Source organism: Canis lupus, chromosome 12, assembly GCF_011100685.1.
Source record: "Canis lupus familiaris isolate Mischka breed German Shepherd chromosome 12, alternate assembly UU_Cfam_GSD_1.0, whole genome shotgun sequence".
Classification (NCBI taxonomy): Eukaryota; Metazoa; Chordata; class Mammalia; order Carnivora; family Canidae; genus Canis; species Canis lupus.
The window spans coordinates 48,995,959-49,023,227 of NC_049233.1; the positions used below are offsets into that span (position 1 = coordinate 48,995,959).

Genomic DNA, 27,269 nt, shown 5'->3' on the forward strand with positions numbered 1-27,269 from the left:
TCTTTATCTGAATGATGTGTGGGTACCTCACAGTCATTTCATTTTTTAATGTATATTTTTATTGGAGTTCTATTTGCCAACATGTAACACCCAGTGCTCATCCTTTCAAGTGCCCCCTCCTCAGTGCCTGTCACCCAGTCACCTTATGCCCCCGCCCACCTCCCCTTCCACTCCTCACAGTTATTTCGGATCTGAATACACACCACTGACCCTATGCCCTTCCTGAAACCCAGTCCTTTTTCCATGGTCTCCTTGTTGATGAATGGCATCCATTTGCTCAGTCCTCAAGCAGAAGGTCAAACCACCCTCTCTTCTTTTGGCTGCTTTACATCCCTCCCCTTATACAAGTTCCCAATGGCCCAGCACTCCCTGCTCTGCCTCCTAGTTTTCTCTTTCCCCTGTACCATTCTAGTTGCCCCACTGATGGACAGATAGTCCCTGAGGTATTTGGTACTAAAACATTAAGCGAGATTTCTTTCTCTACAAGAGAACATATTTTATGTGAACATATTCTCGCCATAGTCACCTCACATTTTAGTTAAAAATCTTTACATACAACTTAATTTTGTTACTTCAAAACCAGTAGGTATGGGGCACCTGGGTGGCTCAGTGCAAGCTGAGCATCTGCCTTTGGCTCAGGTCATGATCCCAGGGTCCTGGGATTAAGTTTCACATCAGGCTCCCCACAGGGAGCCTGCTTCTCCCTCTGCTTGTGTCTCTGCCTCTCTCTCTGTGTCTCTCATGAATAAATAAAAATTTAAAAAAATACCAGTAGGTATTTTGCTGTCTGAATAAACCCTTTGTACCTCAATGCCAAGTGCCAACCATGTAGCAAGAGTGGTTGTGAACCTCTAGGAAGCCACAGGTAGCATGTCTTTTTACAGAGCTTTTAGGAAGCTGGTCCTTGGGTTGTTTCACTGCAGCTTTTGGTTCCTTCAAAACAACCAGACAAAGGTTATTTGATGCAACTTTAGTTAAGAAAAAAAGTGGTTTTATTTATAAAATTAACATTTCCCAGATTTCCATTTGATACCTACTGCTACCCCTGAATAATGACATAGGGATTTAGACAATTAAGGACAGATCGTGGGGCACCTGGGTGGCTCAGTCGGTTAAGTTTAGTTTGCCTTCTGCTCGGTAGTGAACCCAGTGTCCTGGGATTGAGCCCCTGTCAGGCTCCCTGCTCAGTGGGGAGTCTGCATCTCCCTCTGCTCCTCCCCACTGCTCATGCTCTTGCTCACTCTCTTTAAAAAAAAAAAAAAAAAAAAAAACCCCAAGTACAGATCATGGCCTCAAGCAGTTTGTTCAAAGAGTGCACCCCCACAGTTCACTGCAGAGTAAGCAGGGAGAAAACTCAGGAGGTGGCCTCATGGGGATACTTTATGGAGGTGGGGAAAAAGGGGCCAGAGGCAAGGAAAAAAACAGAACTAAAGGCCATATGTACACCATTCCCAGAGTTTTGTAGCAGCTTTGAAATTCCCTACCAAGGCTGTGTAGTGTAGAGGGTGTGAGCATGGATGTCAGAACCGGACTGCCTTGGGTTCTGATGCCAGTGCATTACCAAACCTTGCTGATCTCAAGGAGATTACTTCATCTCTGGGCCTCATATTGTCACCTCTGAAATGAGTAATAAATAATAGTAGCTACCTCATTAGGTTGTTTAAGAAACTAAATCAATATATGCAAAATACTTAGAACCATGCTTAGTGTCAAATGTGGGAGCCCTCAGGAGATTCTGATGCCACAGTGGCCACCTCCTGGTCTGAAAGTCGTGGTCTGAGTAGCAGGCAGTGAGTCCTGAGCAGAGGGCACAAGGCTATTCAATGTCCTCACCTGAAAAATGAGGATAATCCCAATCATGTGGTGTTGCTGTGAAGATTAAATGAGATGGCAGTTGTTGAGCACAATTTCTGTCATTAAATAAATGACTGTTACAAGCTTTCTTGGTTGAAGTTGAGAAGCTGAGTCTAAAATTTATATGAAAATGCAGGGCAGCCCGGGTGGCTCAGCGGTTTAGCGCCACCTTCAGCCCAGGGTGTGATGATGGAGACCCTGGAAAGAGTCCCGCGCATCAGACCCTTCATGGTGCCTGCTTCTCCCTCTGCCTGTGTCTCTGCCTCTCTCTCTCTGTCTCTCATGAATAAATAAATAAAATCTTAAAAAAAAAAAAAAAAAGAAAGAAAATGCAAAGAAAGCACCTAGACTAGCCAAAGCAATTTTGACAAACAGAGTTGGAGGGCTTTTACTTGTTGACTTCTAGGTTTACTGTACAACTATGATAATCAACCCAGACAAGATCAAAAGAATGGAATAGGGAATCCACAAATAGATCTACACACATGTGGTCAGTTGATTTTTGACAAACATGCCAAGGCAGTTTGGCAGGTAAAGAACAGTCTTCTCAACAAATGGTGTTGGCACAATTGGACATCTGTATGCAAAAAAAGTAAATGTATTGTAGCATATGTAAACATTAACATAAGGCTTAAATGTAGGGACTACAAAATATAAAAATTGTGGAAGAGGGCAGCTCTGGTGGCTCAGTGGTTTAGCGCCGCCTTCAGCTCAGGGCCTGATCCTGGAGATCCAGGATCGAGTCCCACATCGGGCTCCCTGTGTGGAGCCTGCTTCTCCCTCTGCCTGTGTCTCTGCCTCTCTCTGTGTGTCTCTCATGAATGAATAAATAAAATCTTAAAAAAAAAAAATTGTGGAAGAAAACAGGCTAAAATCTTTGCAATCTTGTGTGATGGTTAATTTTATGTTTCAATTTGGCTAAGCCATGATACCCAGATATTTGGTCAAACATTATTCTATATATTTCTGTAAAGATATTTCTTGGATGTGATTAACACTTAAATCAGTAGACTTTGAATGAGGCAGATTATCCTCCATAATGTGGGTGGGCCTTATCCAATCAGTTGAAGACTTTAAGAGAAAAAGACTCCTGTGAGGAAGAGATAGTTCTGCCTCCAAACTGCATTTGGGCTTGAGGTGAAGGAGCAACTCTTGCAAAGGTCTGTAGCCCGCTAGCTTACCATGTGACGTTTGGACTTGCCAAGCCTCCACAATTGGCAGGAGTTAATTCCTTAAAGTAAACCTCACCACTACCCATGATAAACACATTGGGAAATGCTATTCAGCAATAAAAAGGAATGAGCTACCGACTGATGGAGGAAACAACATCAACAAATGTCAAAAGCATATTCATTTGAAACCACAAAAGGCCACACACTGTATGATTCCATTCATGTGACATTCTAGAAGAGTCAGAACTATTAGAATGGAAATCAGGGGGTCTAGATGGTGGAAATAGATAGACAGAAAAATTGTAAGGAATGGGGAGGGGGCAATGAAAATATTCTATATCTTGCATGTAGTGATGGTCATATGATTGTGTACATTTATCTAAATACATCAAATTGAATACTTTGAAATGGTGAGTTTTAGTGAATATAAATTATACCTCCAGAAATGTCTTTTTTGGGCAGCCCCGGAGGCACAGCGGTTTAACGCCGCCTGTAGCCCAGGGTGTGATCCTGGAGACCCAGCATCGAGTCCTGCGTGGGGCTCCCTGCATGGAGCCTGTGTCTCCCTCTGCCTGTGTCTCTACCTCTCTCTCTCTCTCTCTCTCTCTCGTTCTGTGTCTCTCATGAATAAATAAAATAAAATCTTAAAAAAAAAACAACAGGAATGTCTTTTTTTTTTTTTTTTTTAACCAGCAAGAATAGGTTTATTTAGGAATAGCAAGAGAATTACAATTCAGGACATGCAAGCTATGGCAAAACCACAGGCAAGTCCCCAGAAACTTGATTTTTTATTTTATTTTTTAAAAGATTTATTTATTTATTTATGATAGACATAGAGAGAGAGAGAAGCAGAGACACAGGAGGAGGGAGAAGCAGGCTCCATGCCGGGAGCCTGACGCGGGACTCGATCCTGGGACTCCAGGATCGCGCCCTGGGCCAAAGGCAGGCGCCAAACCAATGAGCCACCCAGGGATCCCCGAAACTTGATTTTTTAAAACAGCTGTTCTAAATATAACAATTGTTACAGATAAGGAAGCAAACATAAGGAGGTTCAATAACTTTGTTCTCATCATTTGTAGGTGTGGCTCCTGGGGGCTTTCATATCTTGTCTCCCTAGTAAATGACTAAATGACTAAGCTCCCATTAACATAAACTCTAAACTTGTAAAAGAGAAATGCAAAGGGTTTGATTGTAATAAAGAAAATTTCCCAAGCATGACACTTGATAGTTTTTGTAGAAATGAAGAGTACGTGGGGCGGGTACATATTTTCTGGCAGTCACTCCAAAGAGAAGGCTGGAGGTAAAAGATGTATTCGCAGCCTAGGAACTAGAGCAAGAGCAGGTTCTGCATGCAGCACCCCTCCTACTGCTTTTGCCTGGACTTCTTGCTCTTGAACCTGTTTCCTGTTGAGTAAAATCCCCAGGACGGGTCTGTGAGGCCGGCTTTCCCAGACGGAGGGAAGCAGTGGGAACCAAGGATCTATTTTGTTGTTGTTCATTTGCTTTGTTTTTGATTCTGTGAGTGTGGATTTTGTTGTTTTTTTTTTTAAGCGTGGATCTATTTCTGGATGCTTTATTTTATTTTTAGTTTAATTTAATTTAAACTCAATTAATTAACATATAGTGTATTATTGGTTTCAAAGGAGAGTCAGTGATTCATCAGTTGCATATAACACCCAGTGCTCATCACATCACGTGCCTTCCTTCATGCCCATCACTCCGTGACCTTATCCCCCCCACCTGTCTCCCCTTCAGCAACCCTTAGTGTGTTTCCTAGAGTTAAGAGTCTCTTATAGTTTGTCTGACCATGTGTTTAATATTAGGACTTACTAGAATGGCGTGGGTACAAACTTGTGTTTGCCAGTCTGTGGGTTTGTGGCTGCCAGTCCCCAGGAGGTGGGTGGTAGGAGAAATACATGCTTATGAAGTTTTTGCTCAGGTGAAGGTTCATTTGAGGGAAAACGTGTTGTGTGTAGTGTGCTTCTTCCAGAAGATTCCATATACTTGCTGATAAAGATATAAAAATTGTTCAGTTTTTTAGTAGATAACCCATTCACATGGTTCTGATACAGAAGATACAGAGTTCACTAGTCTTCCTCCCATGCTGTTTCCCAACCACTCAGTGTTTCCCTCTGGGTGGACCACGTGTGTTACCTGTTACTTGCGGTATTTTCCTGATGTAATTCATGCATATATGCGCAAATACATATATCCCTATGTGTTTCCCTCCTTTTATATAAATTGTAGGATACTATACATATTCTTCTTCACTATGCTTTATTTTGTGAACCATCCCCTAACCTAACCAGTAGGGGATGGGTTAGGAATTGGCCTAACCCATCCCCTACTGTTGGGCATTTAGATTGTTAATCTTTTCTTATAAATTACGCTGCAGTGACTAACCTTGTCCTAAGGTCTCATTATACACTGTGATCATTATATCTGATGAACAGATTTCTCTAACTGGCACTGCTGGGTCAGGGCATGTGTGCCCTTGGAACTGTGCCAGCTTGAGCAGAATTGCTTTGCACTGAGCCTGTGTCAGTGGACACTCACTAGCACAGAGAGAGGACCTGGAGCCTGAGCCTTATGCATGGGCGACCAGTGGTTTACTGACCTCTTCCTTCTTGATAGCTCCATCCTCCCTCTTTCCTGGACCTTCATCTTCTGAATTTATCCTGCCTTTATAGCACTCACTCAAGGAGATCTCTGCTATGGCTCATTTGGCCTCTATTTTGGCCTTTGTTCCTCTTTGCTTCAGCATGGGTTTCAAAGAATTTTCTTCCTTTTTTTTTTTTTTTTTTTTTTAATACCTGTTCTGGATTATGTCAAAGGCCCACTGCCAGGAGTCAGGGAAAAAATACTGGGGTGGGCATCTCCATACCTTCTTTGCTTCCTCACCATCCAGTCAGCTGGAAGACAAGGTTCCCTTCCAAGGCTGCCTGGGACTTTTCACCTCCTACCCAGTGGCCCCATGTGTTCTCACCTCTTGAATGGGGGCTGGAGCCTAGGCAGGGCTGATGAAGCCCCTGGTCCTGCTCTGGGCTCTTACATCTACACACCCCATGGGGGGCAGCAAGGATGTACAGTTACATGTCAGGTCAGGCAGAAAGTCTGCTTTTTGTTCTGTGATAGCTAGAAGTGTCATCTTGTGGGGAGAAAACCTCAACCAGGAGAACTTAGGCCTTTGTAGTTTATCATCAGAAATCATCAGGGAAACTTGACATATGGTGGTAATTCTGAGCAACAGATATAAAACAAACACATAATCAAGTCATGAGGGAACCAATGAGATGTTGCAACTGGCTCAAAGGAGAATTCAAAGAATTATAAGTGTAGGCCATCCGGAAAGTGGAAATAAATTTGCTGTTTAGATGTAAAACTGGCCAATATCTACTGGATCTCAGCTAGACACAATTTATTGGCATCACACTCTGCATCCTGCTACTTAGAGCTGTAAAGTAGCTAAAAGACAATGAAGATAACTGGGATATAACCTGGAATTGCACTGTGTGTGAGACAGGGCATCGAATCCTCTCTCTGTCTTTCTCTTTCACCCATTTTTATTTTATTTGTAAATTTCTCTTTTCATTTTTTAAAATTATGACAAAATATACCTAACCTGACATTTACCATCTGAACCATATTTGAGTGTACAGTTCAGCGGCATTAAGTATATTCACATTTTTGTGCAACCATCAGCGCCATCCATCTTCAAAACTTTTGCATCTTCCCAAACTGAACCTCTGTGCTCATTAAACAATAACTCCCCATTCACCATTCCTCTGGTCCCTGGCAACCACTGTTCCACTTTCTGTTTCTATAAATTTGTCACCCATTTAAAAATCTTTCCTAGTTTTTCCTTACCAAGAGTGGAGGCAGCAAATCACATTAACTATCTCTGTGATGTTGGCCAAGTTATTAGCCACCTTGAGCCTTGGTTTCCTTTCTATAAAATTAGCATAACAGCACCTCCCTCAGGGATTTGTTGTGAGGATTAAATGAGGTAGTCCTTGCAGAGCACTTAGTGTAAGAAGTATATAAAAAGATCAATGGATGGTAGTTTTATTGTCATACTTACTGTTTTCTCACTTGAGTTTATGGTCCTCAGAGGCACGGAAGTTCCTTTAGGTCAGTAGTTCTCAGTATCAACTGCACATGTGATCACCTGGAGAGCCTTTGAAAATACTGATGCCCAGGTCCCACACTCAGAGATTCAGATTTAACTGGTCTGAGTGTGGGTTGGGCTTGGTGGGCTTTCAAATCTCTAATGGTGGCTCAGTTGTTTAGCGCCGCCTTCAGCCCAGGGCGTGGTCCTGGAGTCCCCGGATCGAGTCCCACATCAGGCTCCCTGCATGGAGCCTGCTTCTCCCTCTGTGTCTCTGCCTCTCTCTCTGTGTGTCTCTCTCTGTGTGTCTCTCATGGATAAATAAATAAAATCTTAAAAAAAAAAAAAAAAGCTCTAATGAGCAGCCAGGTGGAGAACCACTCACTGCTCCAGGTGTTTCTCCCTGAGGTCCCAGAGCTTCATGGCCATGTGGGATAGGACAACACTCTAGTGAGCATTGGACCAAGTCAGTAGTTAGACACCTGAAGTCCTTGCTCTTTGCAGAACACTATGGAATATTGATAATCCAAATGCCATAATTCAGACTAGAAACTTGTTTACTACCAAGAAATAAATGTCCCAGACGTGGGAAGAGAATTGTGTGGCTCGCCTATGAGACAGTGCGTGGAAATTTATTGGGTCAATAGTAGGAAAGTCTCATTGTTAACTTATGATGAGGGGGTTAATTAGGCAGGCAGCGCTAACAAAGGTAGGGAGGCACCCTCTGGAGATGCTCTTGGAGGAAGGAAAAGTAGACTTCTCAGACACAGAGGGACAATGTAAGAACTGGTGTAGCAGGTCACTCAGGAGTCCCTGCAGGGGCCTGTGGGGAGACAGGCTCGGTTGAGGAAGCAAGCCTTAGAACTTTATAGATGGACACTCAAACCTGACTCACGCATCTGAGGAGGCGCTGTTGAGGCTGCCATTGGAGCTGCCATTGGAGCAGGAACGCTGGAGCTGGCCCTGCGTCTCTCGGCCACTCTCCCCCACACTCTGCTGCCTCTGGGGAAGTCTCTGGAGTGGCACCTCGTGCTGCAGGGCCTCTTCTCTTCCCTCATGCCCGTGCTTACAGTGGTGTTCAGTGGGGGTGGAGGCAGGCCGGTGCACCTGGGCAGTCAGGCAGCTGGCCATCTGTTCCTTGTGCCCGTGGTCTGCCTGTGGGGTTTGCACTGTTGCCTCAGCAGTCTGCACTTAAAATTGAGGCCTCTAACTACACAGCTGAGAATTTTGTAACACAGATTAATGTGCCATAAAACCCCCTATAGTTAAAAACAAACCAACCAGCCAACCCTGAAGTCATGTATTTAATAGTTCCTAACCACCCTAGAGGAGACATTTTAAATGTCCTGGCACACCTGGGTGTCAGTATTTTAAAATCCTCCCTAAATGTCTCTATCTTTTCTGAATGAATACATTGGAGGATTAGTGGTTTCCATGCCAGTAATCGGCCTGTTGCAAGGCTTCCAAGGTGTCATCACCTAATCTGTGTTGAGGAATATCATGAAGAAACCACAGGGGGAAGGAGCTTTAGAAGCTGCTCAGATGCCAGTGCAGGTGGTCTGTTGCTAAATTCCATGAGTCCCTCTTATTAGTTTTCTTCTTTCTCTTAGGCTATAATGACTCAGGTTTCAGAAAATAAACTAATCCAGAAACTTGTTCAGAAGCTGAGATTTTTTTTCTTATCAGTCCTCACAGTGTGTTTTCAGTGAGAATTGGCTGTTGTATTTAGATTGTTGTAAATCAGGATCTAGGATAGATGAGTGAGTGGGTAGCAACTGTGCCTGGTCTTCTTTTAGCCCATGTTTCCATCTATTCAAGCAAGGTATGAAGAATTATATACCATGAGCAGATGAAATTTATTCCGAGTATGCAAAGCTAGTTCAACACTAATTAATATAATCCTTCTATCAACAGATGTGTTAGTTTGCTCAGGCTACTATAATTAATAGTATAGACTGGGCAGATTAAACAACAGACACTTATTGCTCACAATTCTGGAAGCTGGCAAGTCCAAGAGCAAGATACTGGCAGATTCAGTTCCTGGTCAGAACCCTCTGCCTGCTTATAGACTGTCACCTTCTCACTATGTCCCCACATGTCTCTGATCTCCTTGCTCCTTTTTTTTTCTTTTTAGAGAAAGTGCTTATAAGCAGGGCTTAGGGGGGCAGAGGGAGAGGGAGAGAGAGAATCTTAAGCAAACTCCACACCCAGAGTGGACCCCAACACGAAGGTCGATCTCATGACTCTGAGATCATGACCTGAGCTGAAATCAGAGTTGGATGCTTACCAACTGAGCTGCCCAGGTTCTCCTCTCTTCTTCATTTTATAAAGACAATGCCTATCTTGAAGTCTCCATATTCACCATCTTATCTCATCCTATTTACTTCCCAGAGGCCATGTCTCTACATACTATCACATTGGGAATTAGAACGTCAATATATACATTGGGGGGGGGGGGGGACACAAACATTTAGTCCATAACAATAAGGTAAACAAGAAAAATTATGTAATCATATCAACAGATGCAGAAAAGGTGTTTGACAGAATCCAACACCCATTCATGGTAAAAACAAAACCCTCAGAAAAATAGGAATTGAGGAGAACTTTCTTAACATGATAAATAGCATCTATATAAAACCTACAGCTGACATCATACTAAATAGTAGAACACTGAACTCCCCTCTAAGATAAGGAACAAGGCAAGAATGTCTGCTCTTACCACTCATATTCAATATAGTGTACAAATTCTAGCCACTGCAATGACGCAAGAAGAAAAAAAGGCACGCAGATTGGAAAAGAAGAAATAACGCTGTCTTTTTGTGCAGATGACATGATTGTCTACGTAGAAAATATTAAGGAATCAACAAAAAACTAAAACTAGTAAGAGTTTGGCAAACTTGCAGGGTAGATCAACACACGAAATCAATTGCATTGCTTTATACTAACTGTGAACATGTGGAAATGGAAATTAAAAACACAATACCCTTGGGACGCCTGGGTGGCTCAGTGGTTGAGTGTTTGCTTTTGGCTCAGGTTGTGATCCTGAGGCCCCAGAATCGAGTTCTGCATCGGGCTCCCTGCAGGGAGGTTGCTTTTCCCTCTGCCTATGTCTCTGCCTCTCTGTGTCTCTCATGAATAAATAAATAAAACCTTAAAAAAAAAAAAAGCACAATACCCTTTATAGTCACTTTATTTTTATTTTTTTAAATATTTATTTATTTATTATTTATGATAGACATAGGGAGAGAGGCAGAGACACAGGAGGAGGGAGAAGCAGGCTCCATGCCAGGACCCCGACGCGGGACTCAATCCCGGGACTCCAGGATCGCACCCTGGGCCAAAGGCAGGCGCTAAACCACTGAGCCACCCAGGGATCCCCTTTATAGTCACTTTAAAGGGAATTAAATACTTAGATGTATTTTTACCAAAACAATGATATGAAACCTTATTAAAAAAGTGATGAAGGGAATCAAAGGAGACCTAAATAAATAGAGATGCATACCAGGTTCACAGAAAACTCAACATAGTAAAGATAACAATTCTCTCCAAATTGATCTTTAGATTGAATGTGGTTTCTATTAAAATTCCAGCATAGTTTTTTTTTTGCACATATAGACAGACACATTCTAAAATGTATGTGGAGAGGCATAGACCCTAGAATAGGTGGGGAAAAAGTAAATTGGGAGTAATTACTCTACTAGATATTAAGGCTGAAAATGTAGCTACAGTAATTGAGAGAGTACAGTATTGGCAGAAGAATAGACACAGAAATCACAGAACACAATTAACAGAACACCCAGAAGTAGACCACACTGTTTTTATTATGACAATACAAAAGCAATGCAGTAGAGGAATTCTCCACAAATGATGTTGGAGCAATTGGATGTCCATAGTTTTAAAAAATGAACCAAACACCGTATATAGAAATTAACTCCAAATGGTTCATTACCTTAAATGTAAAATTATAAAATTTTTAGAAAAAAATCAAAAGAGAAAATCTTCAGGACCCAGGGCCAGGCAAAGAGTTCTTGGACTTTATACCTAAAACATGATATATAAAAGGAAAACTTGATAAAGTGGATTTCATTAACTTTAAAAAGTTTTGCTGTGTGAACAACTCTGTAAAATGATGACAAGGCAACTGATGGCCTGGGAGAAAATATTTGTAAACTACATATTTAATAAAGGATTTGTATCTAGAATGTATAAAGTAACTATTATAACTCCAATAGCAAAATAATGAACAATCTTATGAGAAAATGGGCAAAAGACATGAAGAGACATTTCACTGAAGAAAATATATGGTTTGCAAATATGCAAATGAAAAGATAATAAATATTTTCTTATCTGATTACTGTGACTAGGAGTTCCAGTATTATGCTGAATAAAAGTGGTCAGAGTAGACGTCCTTGTCTTGTTCCTGATCTTAGGGGAGAAGCTCTCAGTTTTCACTGTTGAGTATGATATTAGCTGTGGGTTTGTCATGTATGGCCTTTATTATGTTGTGCTTTGTGCCCTCTAAGCCTACTTTGTTGAGGGTTTTTATCATGAATCTATATTGTATTTTTTCAAATGCTTTTTCTGTATCTATTGAAATGATCATAAGGTTTTTATTCTTTCTCTTGTTGATAACCTGGTCTCGTTGATTGATTTGTGAATACAGCCCGATTTTTAAAATAAGCAAAGAACTTGAAGAGAAGTTTCTCCAACGAAGATATAGATATGGTCAGTAAGCACATGACAAGATGTTTAGTAGCACTAGTCATTAGGGAAATGTATAGCAAAATCATAATGTGATACCTCACACTCATTAGAATTGCTATTATTCAAACAAAGCAAACAGAAAATAAGTGTTTTAAGAACATGGAGAAATTAGAACACTTAAACCTTGCTGGTTGGACTATAAAATGGTGCAGCTACTCTGGAAAATAATTTGGTGGGTCCTGAAAAAGTTAAACATGGGATTAGTATATAATTTGGCAATTCCACTTCTAGGTGGGACTTGAAGAGATGTTTGTACACCCCCGTTCATACAGCATTATTCACAATAGCAAAAGTGAAAGCAACCCATATGTCTGTCCATCAGCAGATTAAAGGATAAGCAAAATGTTGTGTATTCATGAAATGAAATATTATTATTCAATCTTAAAAAGGAATTAAATACGGATACATGCTACAACATGGATAAACCTTGAATGTGTTGTGCTCAGTGAAATAAGCCAGATACAAAGGACAAAATTTTGTATGATTTCACCTGTATGAAGTACTTAGAATAGGCAAATTCATAGAGATAACAAATAAAATAGAGGTTGGCAGGGGTTAGGAGGAGGTGAGTGGATGGAGGATTGATTATTGTTTAATGGATACAGCTTGTTGGGATAATGAAAATATTGGAATTTTTTTTTAATTTTTTAATTTGTAAAAATTTTTTTTAATTGGCTCCATGTGCAACATGAAGCCCAATGCAGGGCTTCAAACTCATGACCCTGAGATCAAGACCTTAGATGACATCAAGAGTCAGATGCTTAACTGACTGAGCCACCCAGGTGCCCCCAAAACTTGGAATTTGATAGCGGTGATGGTTGTACAACATCATGACTATACGTAATGCTACTGAGTTGTACACCTCAAAATGGTTAAAATGGTTAATTTTTATGTTATGTATACCTTACCACGAATAAAAAATATCAGCAACAAATTGACCCAAGAAGAAGTAGAAAACTTAAATAGTCTAGTTACTGTAGAAAAGATTATAAACATGATTAAAGATGCAACTTTAAAAAAGTACTAGGGCCGAGGGATCCCTGGGTGGCTCAGCAGTTTGGTGCCTGCCTTTGGCCCAGGGCACGATCCTGGAGTCCTGGGATCAAGTCCCACGTCGGGCTCCCTGCATGGAGCCTGCTTCTCCCTCTGCCTGTGTCTCTGCCTCTCTCTCTCTCTATGTCTATCATGAATAAATAAATAAATAAATAAATAAATAAATAAATAAATAAATATTTTTAAAAAATAAAAAAATTAAAAAGTACTAGGGCCAAATGGTTAACCCTGTTCCATAGTTTAGCAACAACAAAAAAATAGTTCCATTGTTATTTAAACTATTCTAAGCATAGAACAAAATGGAAAGCTAGATTTGGTTTATGAAACCAGCACAACCTGAATACAAAAACCAAGTAAGTATAAGAGAGAGAGAGAGAGAGAGAGAGAGAGAGATAGTACAAGAAGTATAGATCAACCTCACTTATGAACATAGATATAAAATAATAACATTACTTAGATTAATAACATTACTTAGAAGGATACAGTATTTATCAAAAGAATAATACTGTGTGATCATGTAGGGTTTGATCCAGAAATGCATGGTTGGCTCCATAATTCAATATGCCAACAAGTTAAAGGAGAAAACTACATGATTATATTAATAGTTGCTGAAAAGGCAGTGATTTCTAGTAAAAAAAAAAAAATATATATATATATATATGAATATGAGAGGACAGTTCTGATCTCTTGACCATAGTTCATCCTGCATTGGACCACCGTGTTTCGTTCTGTCAATGCATCAACTGATTGAAAATGCTAAGCAGCAATCTGTGAGGAATATGGGGGCCATGAAGCCATGCTTTATCACTTAGGGACAGATGTACTATAGGAACTGATGGAATCCTTAACAGCCAACTAAGCTGCTTGAAGTATTTTGGTTCTTCTTCTTCTTCTTTTTTTTTTTTTTTTAAGATTTTATTTATTTATTCATGAGAGACCCAGAGAGAGGCAGAGACATAGGCAGAGGGAGAAACAGGCTCCATGCAGGAAGCCTGACATGGGACTCGATCCTTGAATTTGGATCACGCCCTGAGCCGAAGGCAGATGCTCAACCGCTGAGCCACCAGGGGTCCCAGTATTTTGGTTCTTCTTGCTGGTGGACTTTTCTAGAAGCAAGCCTGACCCTGGCAGTTACTGGATCACCTTAAAAAGAAATCTCATTAATTAAGCTATTGTATTTGAATAATTGATTCTTAACAATATACATTTCAAATCATCTCACCAAATTATTTATAATTATCAGGCTATCCCCAAAGTAAGACTTAGAGAAATATTATGAAGATTTTGGCATAGAAAGTTGGTCATTTGAAAAGGGAGGATTATTTTACAGGACAATTCTTGTACCCCTGCCCTTGTGTGATTGGACTGTTGATCCTCAGCACAGGAATTTTACATCTGCCCCCATTACATTTTGTCTTGTGAAAATTCGCGTATTCTTCCAATATGAGATTTTCTTGAATCCCAGTTTTTGTCATCCAAGGAATTTAGTTAGTCTCTTGCTGCTTTTTTTCACCTATAGTCTCATTAAGATGTGATAAGTCACTCATCCAAGTAGACAGGTAGATAAGATTCTTTTCCAACAAGGAAAGAAAGCTCCGAAGGTTCATTGGTATGTATGTATGTATGTATGTATGTATGTATGTATGTATGTATTTATTTTAGTGGTGGGGAGGTGCAGAGGGAGAGGGAGAAAGAGAATCTTAAGCAGGCTCCAGGCCCAGCATGGAACCTGACTTGGGGCTCGATCTCAAAACCCTGAGATCATGACCTGAGCCGAAATCACAAGTTGGATGCTTAATCAACTGAGCCACCCAGGTCCCTCTGAAGGCTTTTTAAGCTATCAACTTTTTAAAAATAAAAGTTGTACTGTCTCAGTCTCCTTCGATCCGTGGTACTTTTTCTTTGCCCATTTTCTCCTGAATTCCTTCATAACTTTCTTTTCATTGAATCATAAACCTGGGAAGGACTGAATTTTTCAACCCAAATCTATACCATTCTAGGCAGTTGGGATTTGGGGAACACTGTCTATTAGAAGAGGACCCAGGGGCACCTAAGAAAGTTGGGGGGGGGGCGGTTTCTACAATTTAAAATCTAAATGAGGTTCCAAGCGGCCAGGGTTCTAGATCTATGCAGTTCTGCTAGAAATTAGATTTATAGTCTTACAAAATCATAGAACCTCTATTAGTCTTACTATCCTCATCCAAATTAAACTCTCAAAGACCCTTATCAATCTGAACATTATTTTGTTTCTAAAATATGTTGCTCTTATTTTACCAGCATTGCACCTTTCTCTTGCCTCCTATCTCTCTCTTCCCTTGCTTCTTTCTTTAATGCCACGGATAATGTAGACTGACGTTTCTTGCCTCAGTAAAGATTGCATGATCCTGATCTATTTCATGATCTCCTGAGAAAGGAAGTCTTGTCATTTTGAAGTTATTATATTAATCTAACCTAAATTCTTCCTCCCTAAACTGTTTCCCTTCTTGTGGGTAACATCTGTGCAACTGCCCACCTTGTAACAACTTCCAATTAAGAGATTTAATTGTTTTATTTTTTTGAGCTACTGAGTCCCGGTTCCTTCATCCTTGCCTCTCCCCACCCCTCTTCAGAGTTTCCAGCCTTTTTATTCCTTTGGGTTCTGTCCCAGGGCTCTGTGTGACTTTGGTCATAAGCATGTCATTGGACAAAGGCAGTGTTCCAAGAATGGGTAAGCACAGCACCCTTTCTTCTCATTTTTTAAATTGAGATATGATTGACATATAATATTTTATTAGTTACAGGTAAACAACATAATGATTCAATATGTGTATATATTGCCTTCTCACTTTTTAGGCCTGCTCTCTCTTAGACCAGGCAGCTGCCAGAGGGTCAGGGCTCATCATTCATGGGATCATTCATTGTCAGTCTGAAAGGCTTGCTCTTTACTAAGGACGATCTGGGATACCTAAGCACGAGAGAAGAGCTAGGACCCAATGTCGGAATCCTGGCTAAAGTAATGAGTGACCAAGGTCATGGCCACATGGAGTCCTGTAGAAAAGGAGTCTTTCTAGGTTTCTGTCGGTTATGGTTCTCAAATGGTCCCTGGTCCCCCTCCCTCAGCTCAGCTCTTTCTTAGGAGTCTCTCCAGTAACCATTCCTGTCCCCGGAGGATTGTCAGTGACAGGGTTAAGCCCCATATCTGAACACCTGGTGGGAACAAAACACCTCCACTTCCTTTCAAGGTGTATTTTAAGCTGGTTACCTTTGGCTAGTCTCCCTTGTCATCCCCACCGGTAGGAGATCTTTATCTGAGCAAGAATCCTCCTCCTGGAATGCTCTGACAGAGCCCAGCCCCTCCAGCCTGGAGCTGGCCTCTTCAGAATGAGAAGCAAGGATTGCTTCATTCTGTATACCCTTCATGGTCACTTCTGAGTGTAATTTATGGATCCCGCCTGCTGAATAGGACTCTGCTGTTCATGCAGCAGTTCTGCTCGAAGTTGGGACCCATCAGGCTGACCTGCATAATAAAGCAGCCCCCTTAGACCAGAATCCCAGAGTCGCTGATACTGAGGCCACTTTTTTTGTGGTTATTGCCTGGCAACATCTCAAGGCCCTTTGCTGTTTAGTTCTCCAGGAGTGGACAGGTGCTGAGTCTCTGTCTCACTCTGGTTAAATCAAGGGAAATGTGCATTCCCTGCAGGGTCTTGTGTCCTCTCACTGCTACTGGTCTCAGATGGCCTATCCTGATGCCAGGGAAGGTTGGAGCAACTGGTACCTTTAAAGGGTGCCAGGCAGGGATTTATAGCCTCCGGATGCACGTTAGAATCACCCGGAACTTCAAACTCCTATTCATATTCTTCCAACCCTAGGCTGAGAGAATACAGTCCTTCGGGGGTAAATTTTGGGTTTGTTTTTATTTTAAGATTTCAAGTAATTCTAATATGCAAACAGCCTGAAAATCAGTGGTTTACATAAGTGGCTCTCAAAATGTCATCCCCTACTAGCAGCATCTGCCTCTCCTGGGAACTTGTTAGAAATGCAAATTAGTCTCCACTCTAACCTACTGAATCAGAAATTCTGAAAGGGCCCCGATATCTATCTGTCTTTTGTAACAAGCCGTCCAGGAGATTCTGGTGCCCAATAAAGTTTGAGAAGCGCTGGTTTAAGGTATAATATTAATAAAAAAGGAAGATAGTTATATGTGACCTATTGATATAACTTGCAAAAGCATCAGTAGAAAAGATGCACTGAAAAAGATTAGATAAAAATAATAGCTGTGGGATGCCTGGGCGGCTCAGTCAGTTAAGCATCTGACTCTTGGTTTTTGCTGCAGGTCATGATCTCAGGGTTGTGAGATTGAGCCCATCGTTGGGTGCCCCCCTTCAGTGCAGAGTGTACTTGGGATTATTTCCCTCTCCCTCCCCCTTTGCCCCTGATTAAATAAATAAATAAATAAATAAATAAATAAATAAATAAATAAATAAAAGATTTTAAAATGGGGTGCCTGTGTGGCTCCATCGGTTAAGCGTCTAACTCTTGGTTTTGGCTCAGGTCATGATCTCAGGGGTCCTGAAATGGAGCCTGCCTCAGGCTCTGTGCTCAGCATGGAGTCTGCTAGTCCCTCTCCCTCCCCATCTGCACCTCCCTACCCCCCCACCTCTCTACTCCAGTGCTTATGAGCTCTCGCACGCGCCGTCTCTCAAGTTAATAAATAAATAAATGTTAATCGTTATTTAAAAATGATAATAATTGTATTTGGTGGTAGAATTACAGATTTTTAATTTTCCAGATTTTTAGTAATGTCATTATATTGCTCACACACTCTTTTCAGAAACAGAAACTCTGGGTTGTGGTGGTGCAGTATTTTAGTGTTTTGTACTGACAGGTGGGGTTGAGAGCATCACGAGGAATGTAACTAGAGGAATGACTCGTGCCTGGACAGGCCCGACAGGGCAGGTTTCACCTGAGGGCCTATAGCTTTCCTGGAGAGGATTATCCTGCCCCCTCTTTATCTCCTCCTATGGTTCTTAGCCCGGGTCACTCACCTGGGAGGGTGTAGAACAACAGATACCTGGGCCCCACCGCAGAGAGTTGAGTCAGAAACTCTGGAGAAGGGACTCAGACATCAATATAGGTGGACAAACAGACCAACCTGCCCAAGTTATTAGCTGTAGAGTGAGAATAGAAAACCTTTCTCCTTGTCCTTGAGATTCTAAGGGAACCAGGTTATTTCCAGAGGTCATCATCTGGGAGTCTTGGGAACTTCCTAACTGTGCGACGTGGAACCCCTCTGCAAGGAGAGAGCTTCACACACACACACACACACACACACACACACACACACACACAGCAAGTGGGCAGCAGGTAGGTGGGTCAGAGTGTGGGGGCCAGAGTCAGATGGCTTAGGGGTGAATCCAGGCTCTAATTACTTGCTTTATAACATAGAAAAAGTGACCAGATCCCTCCATGCCTCAGTTTTGTCATCTCTGAAATGGAAATTCCTCCCCTAAATACAGTGCCTATCTCATAGGGTTGTGAGGTGGCCTGAATGAGCTAGTACATGTAACATTCTTAAGATATCACATAGGAATTATCCCATAAATATTAGCTGCTGCTGTTTCTTGCTCTTGTCCTTATTATTAATGGTTTACCTGAGCCTCCAGAGCCCAGGTTGAGTTGAGTTGAATTGAACTGGGGAAGCCAAGGACAAATGGGTGCTTCAAAAATTTCTTCTTTTTATTGTTTATAGTTCATAGTCTTTCTCCTTTTCCTGTTTCTTCCATTGGCCAGTCCCACGGGCATGAAGATGAGAGCAGTTGAATCCTTGGCCCTAAGTCATTCAGAGACTTCTCTAAGGGTTGATTATTATTTGCCCCCTCACACTTAGGGGGATTGCAGCTTTCCCCATTTGCCAGGGTTGACCTTGAGGTGTTCCTGTGTGCTGGGTGGGAGCAGTAACTTTTTTTTTAGTATTTTATTCAGTTTGCCAATATATAGTATAACACCCAGTCCTCATCCCATCAATTGCCCTCCTTAGTTCCCGTTACTCGGTTACCCCATCCCTCCACTCTCCTCCCCTTCTGCAACCCTTTATTTGTTTCCTAGAGTTAGGAGTCTCTCATGGTTTGTCTTCCTCTCTAATTTTTGCCCCATTCAATTTCCCCTCCTTCCCTCATGGTCCCTTTCACTATGTCTTATATTCCACGCATGAGTGAAAACCATATAATTGTCTTTTCTCCAATTGACTTATCTCACTCAGCATAATACCCTCCAGTTCTATCTACGTCAATGTAAATGGTAGGTATTCATTCTTTCTGATGGCTGAGTAGTATTTCATTGTACATATATACCACACCTTCCTTATCCATTCATCTGTCAAAAGACATCATGGCTCCTTCCACAGTTTGGCTATTGTGGACATTGCTGCTATGAATATTGGGGTGCAGGTGTCCCATCGTTTCATATCTGTATCTTTGGTGTATATACTCAGTAGGTCATAGGGTAGTTCTATTTTTAACTCTTGAGGAACCTCCACACTGTTTTCCAGAGTGGCTGCACCAGTTCACATTCCCATCAACAGTGCAAGAGTGTTCCCCTTTCTCCACATCCTCACCAATATTTGTTGTTTCCTGTCTTGTTAATTTTAGCCATTCTCACCAGTGTAAAGTGGTTTTACACTGTAAGTCATTGTGGTTTTGATTTGTACTTCCCTGATGGCAAGTGATGTAGAACATTTTATCACATGCTTGTTGGCCATATGTAGGTCTTCTTTGGAGAAATGTCTGTTCATGAGCAGTGACTTTTCTGATTGGCTCTACTTTCGTTACTTTTCACAATATAATGTTCTAGAAAACCAAATGCATTTCTGACTTCTTTTTTGTTCTCCACCTTTGGTATGTGTGTGTGAGTGTGTGTGTAAGGGAGTTGGTCTTGTGTTAGGAAACCCCAGGGAACAGGAATGAGACAGCTTCAGGTTCAGTGGGAAACCAATGACTATTGCCTTTGCAGCTGCTATACTTTTACCTGATGCCAGAAAAGCAGCCAGATGTGTGAGGGGGACACTGGCTCCTCAGAGAAGTCCCCATGTCACTGTTGCACCTGCTTAAATACTTATGAAGCCCCTAGATGTCTACACTTCTCTGAGGGCCTGAGACATCCCAAAACCTGGAGTCCGCAGCCATTCCCATACTCTCCATTTCTCTGACATCAAGCCTGGAATTGTAATTTGTCCCTGTGTCCCAGGTAGCCTCAGTCTACCTATGGCTGAGGAGCACTGTCTGTCTCCTCCTTAACTTGGCCCCATACTACCCCAGAGTCAACCTGCTTCATCATTCATGGAAGGCACAGTCCTGTCCTCAGGGGATTATGGCCTAGTTGGAAGGAAAAGCCAGGGCCCAGGGTGACAGAATGTGATGGTTTCTTAAGAGGAAGCTGAGATGCTGTGGGAACAGAGAAGACAAGTCTGGGAATGCTTCTTGGGGAATCTGAAAAGTCATAGTTTAGAGAAGAACATTCCCAGGAAGAAGGCCCATCTAGCAAAGATGTAGAAACTGGGAACCATGAGCCATATTTCAAAAATGGAAGTGGACAAGTGGATCAGGATTGCCCAGTTGGAGGGGCGCCTCGGTGACTCAGTCAGTTAAGCATCCAACTCTTGCTTTTGGCTCAGGTCATGATCTCAGGGTTGTGAGATTGAGCCCTGCATCAGGCTTTGTGCAGAATGTGGAGCCTGCTTAAGGTTCTCTTTCTCCCTTTCCTTCTGCCCCTCCCCACCCCTAAAAAAAAAAGAAGAAGAAGAACTGCCCAGTAGGAATCTTGACCTCTCAGCTGGAGCCTAACTGAATATCCAAGTAATCTGATTTCCAACACTTTACCCAGGTCTGTTCACCATTGAAAATATCCCACTGATCTTTGCTAAGGCAAAAGTGTAGGGGTGCCAAGGGGGAGAGGGAACAATTGGGGTATCTTCAGGGGTGAGGACTGAGGACAGCTGGAGGGAAGGAAAACCCATCTTAGATGGTGGATCTTATCTTTTCTGGCATTAATCTGCTCATTTATCCTACTTCAATTTATGGGGTGAATAGTGGAGGCGATTCCTATTTTAGAGGTGGGAAAATGGGCTTAGGAGAGTATCATGCACAAAGTCACAGGTGTTATTAGTCAGAGCTGAGATTTGAACTTGGCTCATCAGGCTCTAACACTTCAAGCCTGTCCTTTCTCCACAGAAAAGATTCTCTGCTGACTTTGGATTAGGAAGGTGCCTGTAGTCCAGGGCCATCTTGTTAGTAATTTCTAGTTTATAACGGCCCTCCTAGATGTGACCTGGTTTGAACCACAGCAGCATTTCCTTCTGCCTTCTGATTATTTGTGTTCACTTGGGCAAACCCTTTTGCCTCCTTGAGCCTCAACTTCTAACCAGTTATATCTGGTTACTGATGAGGATGTTCCTCAGGCTGCCCTGCCTGACACCTGGAGTCTCTTTGTCCTTTGTCCTCTTCTCCAGGCTCTCTCCAGTGGCTTCTCTCCATCAAGGTTTATATTTTCCAGTTGCCCAGAAGCACTCGTCTCCCACCATCCTGTCAGCCTTGCTCACAGCACACACATCTGTCTCCTCACAAACATGACAGACTTCCCTGTTTCCTAATGTCTTAGAAACTTAGTGAAGGTCATCATCAGACGTCCTTAGCAAGGACATGTGATGACAGATGGATCCTGGGACCAGGCCCAGTGAGTGGAACCCGCTTATTTTGCTCCATCTGATCAGCTGTGGACCTTTCATTGAAAGAATCAAGGTTAAGCAGTGTGCACTGAGACGATTGCTAGCCAAGGAAGGTCACTCCATCTCCTCTCAGACATTGCCTTTTTATGAAGGCTTTTTATAGCCCACTTTCTTGGGAGTAACTTTTTTCTTAATTAAGAATTCTAATTTTAAAGTGAGCTCTGACCTCTTTCTTTATAGAATCATTCTACTGCTTTGATTGCATTTCATGGGTAGAAATTAAGATCCTTTATTGTCTGCTATCTCTGTTTTCCTCATGGCTGGTTACCCATGGCAAACTGACATTTTATGGAGATCATAAATGAGTTTATCCTGCTAGAATATCAGTAAAGCTCCTTGGAAAGTTTTATCGAGGTACTAGAAGGACATAAGAGACTATTAGCTCCCTTCCTTTTTTAAAAGATTTTATTTGTTTGAGAAAGAGAGAGACCGAGGGACTGAGCACAAGCAGGGGGAGGGGTTGAGGGAGAAGCAGGCTCCCTGCTGAGCAGGGATGTGGGGCTTCATTGCAGGATCCCAGATCCATGACCTGAGCCGAAGGCAGATGCATAACCAACGAGCACCCAGGTGCCCTCTTATCCTCTTATTAAGAATGCACAGGGTGTGCTTCAGCATGGGTGGGAGCTGTAGCTAAATGACTTCTGAAGCAGAACGTAGAACATTTCTTTAGAGTGAACTTGAGGGAGAATGCAAAGGGAATATGATGCCTCCTTTAGAATTTGAAGAAGCTGGAATTTGGCAAGGTCAGTTCTCTGGATAGAAGTTGATTTACACTGAAGAGCGTTATTCTGAGTATTACTTCCTGTGTACCTCAGGAACCAGTCATCTCTGCGACCCAACCACAGGGCCAAGAAGCCTCCTCAAGTGCACAGGGAGATGTGCACACAAATGTGTCTGCAAACCCCTGAAAGATCCGGGGTGCCCATCAGTAGAGCATGGGTGAATAATAAATAAATGAACCGGAACTACATGTGACAATATGAAAAAGAAATCTAAAATATATAACATTGGACAAAAATATTGGCAAATGATATTTTAATAGTTTAATACTACTTATGTAAGGTTCTAAACTAAGCAAAAGAGTGTTTAGTTATTATTTATGACAATAAACGCATAGTAAAATACAATAGGTGGCAAAAGAATGAAGAATACCAAATTTAAAAGTGATTACCTCTGGAGCTGGAGGAAAGTGGACTCTGGGAAGTGTTCACAGGGAACATATCTGGTTTCTTAAAGTGATTGCTAGGTATGTACATTGAAAATATTCATATTTTTGAATGGCTGAAATATGTTATAATTTTAAAATTTGGTTTTACAAAGGGAGAACCTATCCAAAACAGTTTGGCCAGTAGTTTCAATTTTTAATAATTACTAATCAGATTTTTCTGGGAGCTGATTAACTTGAGATTTTGCTGTTCTCTCATCTTTTGCCCCATCCAATTCATTGTGGCACTTCATCATCCTTGAGCACCAGGGGGAAAATAAGAGAAGACAAGAAACTCCTCATTTTCCTATTTGTTTGTTGAGTATGGAGTAGAAATTATGCACTGAAGGAAATCTTTACATTTTTAGCATATTCATTTATCACAAGGCTCATAACAGGTTAACTGAGACACACTTGAATTCTGGGTAAATATATAAGGACTTCCTGCTGAACTGAAGGGGAAGGGGCCTGCCACTGTGTAAATATTTTTTTTTTAAGATTTTATTTATTTATTCATGAGAGACACACAGAGGGAGAGGCAGGCTCCATGCAGGGAGCCCGACGTGGGACTCGATCCCGGGACTCCAGGATCATGACCTGAGCTAAAGGCAGACGCACAACCACTGAGCCACCCAGGCGTCCCTACTGTGTAAATCTTGCTCCAGGTCCCCACTCTGCTCCAGGGCAGTGTTTCTTAGGGTTTTTTTTTTTTTTTTTTTTAAAGATTTATTTATTTATTTTAGAAAGAGTGTGTGCAAGCAGTGGGAGAGGCAGAGGGAGAGAATCCAAGTAGACTCTACACTGAGCACAGAGCCTGACACAGGGCCTGGTTCCATGACCCTAAGATCATAAACTGAGTTGGCACCAAGAGTTGGGCGCTTAACTGATAGAGTCACCCAGGTGCCCTCAGGGCAGTGTTTTGATGTCCTATTCTGATATCAGTGTTTGTTTTGCCTTAACAGCATGGCCGGACCCCCCTTCATCTTGCTGCCAATAAGGGCCATCTTTCTGTGGTCCAGATCTTGCTGAAGGCTGGCTGTGACCTCGATGTCCAGGATGATGTGAGTAGAAGCCACATTCTATTGGGATGAGCTATTAGGAGATCTTGTCTGCCTAGAAATCCACAGTACAGTGTGTAACCAGCTATAAGGTGGAAGAGTAGAAGTTGCATTTCTACCATTTTTTAGCTTTGTCTTTGTCCCCATGGCGGGAAGAACTTCCTCTTAAAGACCTGCCCTGGGATCCATTCTCAGTAACAAGCTAGAGTTTGCAAGGGTGCGGTAGTTTTCGCTTCATGGTTCATGTCCTATCTAGTATCATCCAAGTGTAGAGCCTCAAAGGGCATTTTGCCTATGTCCTGTCTTGGTGTGAAGGAGCACACTACACACAGACACACGCATATACACACGTACACACACTAGAGTGAATGTGGGCAAGGCCTGTTGGAAATGTGTAATTGACTAGGCTTACTACTAGAAAAAGTAGGGCTTAAAAACTTAATTTCTTCCTTTTCTCACCTTGATTTCTCTTAGTGTACATTTAGTTAAAGAGGATCTGTTCAAAGTAAAAAAATAACTGATACCATGGAATCCAAGAAAAAGGAAGCCTGCTGAAAGAGTTCCCTCTGGGGCAATGCCTTTATTAGGACTTATCTCTGAGTCTTTTCATTCAGATTATCTAGAGAAAGACTCTGATTGGCTCCTTTGGAGTCAGATATCTATTCCTGAGTCAATCATCAGTGGCTGGGGTGACGTCACATAGTGCACAGGCTTGCCTTGGTCTTTGGGGATATAGATTCTCTAAAAGGAAGATAGAGATAAGATCATATAAATTGTCCTCCAATGAGCTATTACCGAAGTCCTATGATAATGTGATTGGAAATTATTTTCAGAAATTCTATTTTTTTTAAGGTTTTATTTATTTATTCATGAGAGACAGAGAGAGAGAGAGGCAGAGACACAGGCAGAGGGAGAAGCAGGCTCCATGTAGGGAGCCTGATGTGGGACTCGATCCCAGGTCTCCAGGATGACACTCTGGGCCAAAGGCAGGCGCCCAACTGCTGAGCCACCCAGGCGTCCCTATTTTCAGAAATTCTAATTTCAACTTTAATTTGTGTGGTAGGACCCTAACAAATAAATTTTGTGAGGAATACAAAATCTTAAAGAATTTGCATTTATCATAATCTCTTCCTGATTTACCTTTAATAACTGTGGTTACAGAGTGTTAATCAAATTTCAGACCCTCAAGTATGCTATCATATAGGTTACCATAATGCTTCTAATTTTGTGTAATTATCTGTGCAATGTTCTGAAACTTGGCAGACACACAAGATGGACAGTATTCGTAAAGAAATAACTAAATGTCTTTGTTTTACGTACAGGCAGAAGGCTGTCCAGTATCATTCTTAAATCTCTGGTTATATTTGGAAGTTGTTGGGTCATCGAAACTGTTACTTTCAAAAGATGCTGATTTAGCTTTCAGCTGTTGATTTCTACTCTGGATCATAATACTTTTTTTCTCCACACTGTAACCATCATAACATTCCTGATTATATATCATCTCCTTAGATGACAGGAATGAAAATACAAGGCGAGAGAAAAGATTTTGACCACAGAAAAGGCAGGGCATTGGGTGCTGGTGCAGACATGTTGGTCTTCTCTTTGCATAATTAAAGTCCTCACTGGCCATGCCAGCAAGGCTCCCATACCAGGCGTGCTAACTCATCTCAACCTAAGTCCTGCATCAAGCTTAGGCTCCGAGAATCACTGTGTTCTCATGTAGCAAAAGCCACGCTAATTTCCTTACAAGTTTATATCAGGCAAGGGTGTTTATATTAGGTAAGGTAGGAAGTAAAATAGGAGTTTTCACAAGGTAGCCAAAGGGAGACATGTCAGCAGAAGGAAGTTCAGCACTACTTTTAGACAGAAACTCCTTCATTTCATTTATTGGAATAATGTATTTTCTTGCCTCTTTTCCTTGCCCCAATCAGACAATATATACATTGCTTCTCCTTGATAACTTAAATCAAGACAAAACAAAAACAGAGCAACCAAACCGTGTAAAATTGGTTGGGAAAGGAGAAAGTAGCATTGATCATCACTAGTTCTGAAGTAATGCGTTCACCAGAATACTCTTCATGTCTGTTTTCTACATTTTCTGTGCCTGTTGATGATCAGTTTTGAAATTTATGCACGAATTCGAAGAAGAAAACTATAGGTGTTTTTTTTTAAAGAAGCTGGGACATTAATTATTGGAAAAAATCAGTTCAGAAGTTACCTGTCTTGGATGATAGGTAGAAATAGAGAATGTTAATGTTGTGAAGAATTTACTCCTAACTTCATATTCTGCAGATATATTCCCTATGTCATGGTAAGGACTGAGAATTAGTTGAAGAATGACCTCCAGTGGCCTGGAATGGGATTATTATGAATTTCAACCTGTGGAAACCAGTTCTTTAGAATATGCAACTCCAGGAGAAAATCCCCTCTTGCTTCCTGCCAATCCTGTCAACTCGCATTGGAGCTCTAATGCCATCTCTGATTGGTCAATGAGCAACTACACGGCCCCCACCTCAGAAATAGTCCAGGACCCCGTGGCCATGATCAAAGCCACGAAGGAAGAAAAAAATAAGAAAACCCAGAGAAGAAAGGCTAGGAAGAACCCTAGAAGATCAGAGAGAGAAAAAGAGGTCAGCAGCTTGCTTTTGCACACCTGTGCTGTTCTGGGCTTCCTTGCAACATGTCTGTCGGTGCCACCTGGGAAGGATTCCTCCTGAAGAGGGACGTGTTCCACCTCTGTGTGCCTTCAGCTTCTTCCCAGAGCTTAGCTTTGGAATCTCCGTGCACTGTGTGCTCACTCTTTTACACCACGTAGGAGAGAGAATTAAAAGTATTTCACAACAAAGATTTAGACCTCAGAGGTTGCAAACTCCTTAAATCCCGTAAGTGAGAAACACTGAAGCCAGAAAAATTGAGAGCTGGCAGTTTACGCACTTTGCAAACAGGTCAGCATGTCCCAAATCAAAGTGCCAAACTGCAGGGTTGCTGCTGGCTCTCCAGGTTCCCAGCTGCAGTGTTTTTCCTTCTGCTTCTTTGTAGTTAATCATTCAACAAATACTTCTTGGGCACCTGTAGTGGCCATGGCACTGTGCTAAAGCACTTAGCTAGATGATGCCATAAAGAGGCAGCTGATCTTTTTTAAGGCCTGCACTGAGGTTAATTGACTTCATGGGGTGGATACAGCTTGGAGTAAGTGCAAAGAGCCTTGACAATTTGAATTCTGGCCTAACCGTGCTACCCCGAATTAACTGGATATCCTCGGCGAGGCACTGAATAGCACTGAGCTTTAGTAATTTGT

General features: G+C 41.8%; 1 protein-coding gene across 1 annotated transcript in view; it reads left to right on the forward strand.

Moving 5' to 3' along the window:
- ANKRD6 (ankyrin repeat domain 6) overlaps positions 1–27,269 on the forward strand; it is a 197,897-nt gene that overhangs the window by 132,073 nt on the left and 38,555 nt on the right. The window contains 1 exon segment of the mRNA XM_038554726.1: positions 23,876–23,974. Within this exon segment, the coding sequence (XP_038410654.1) occupies positions 23,876–23,974 (99 nt within the window).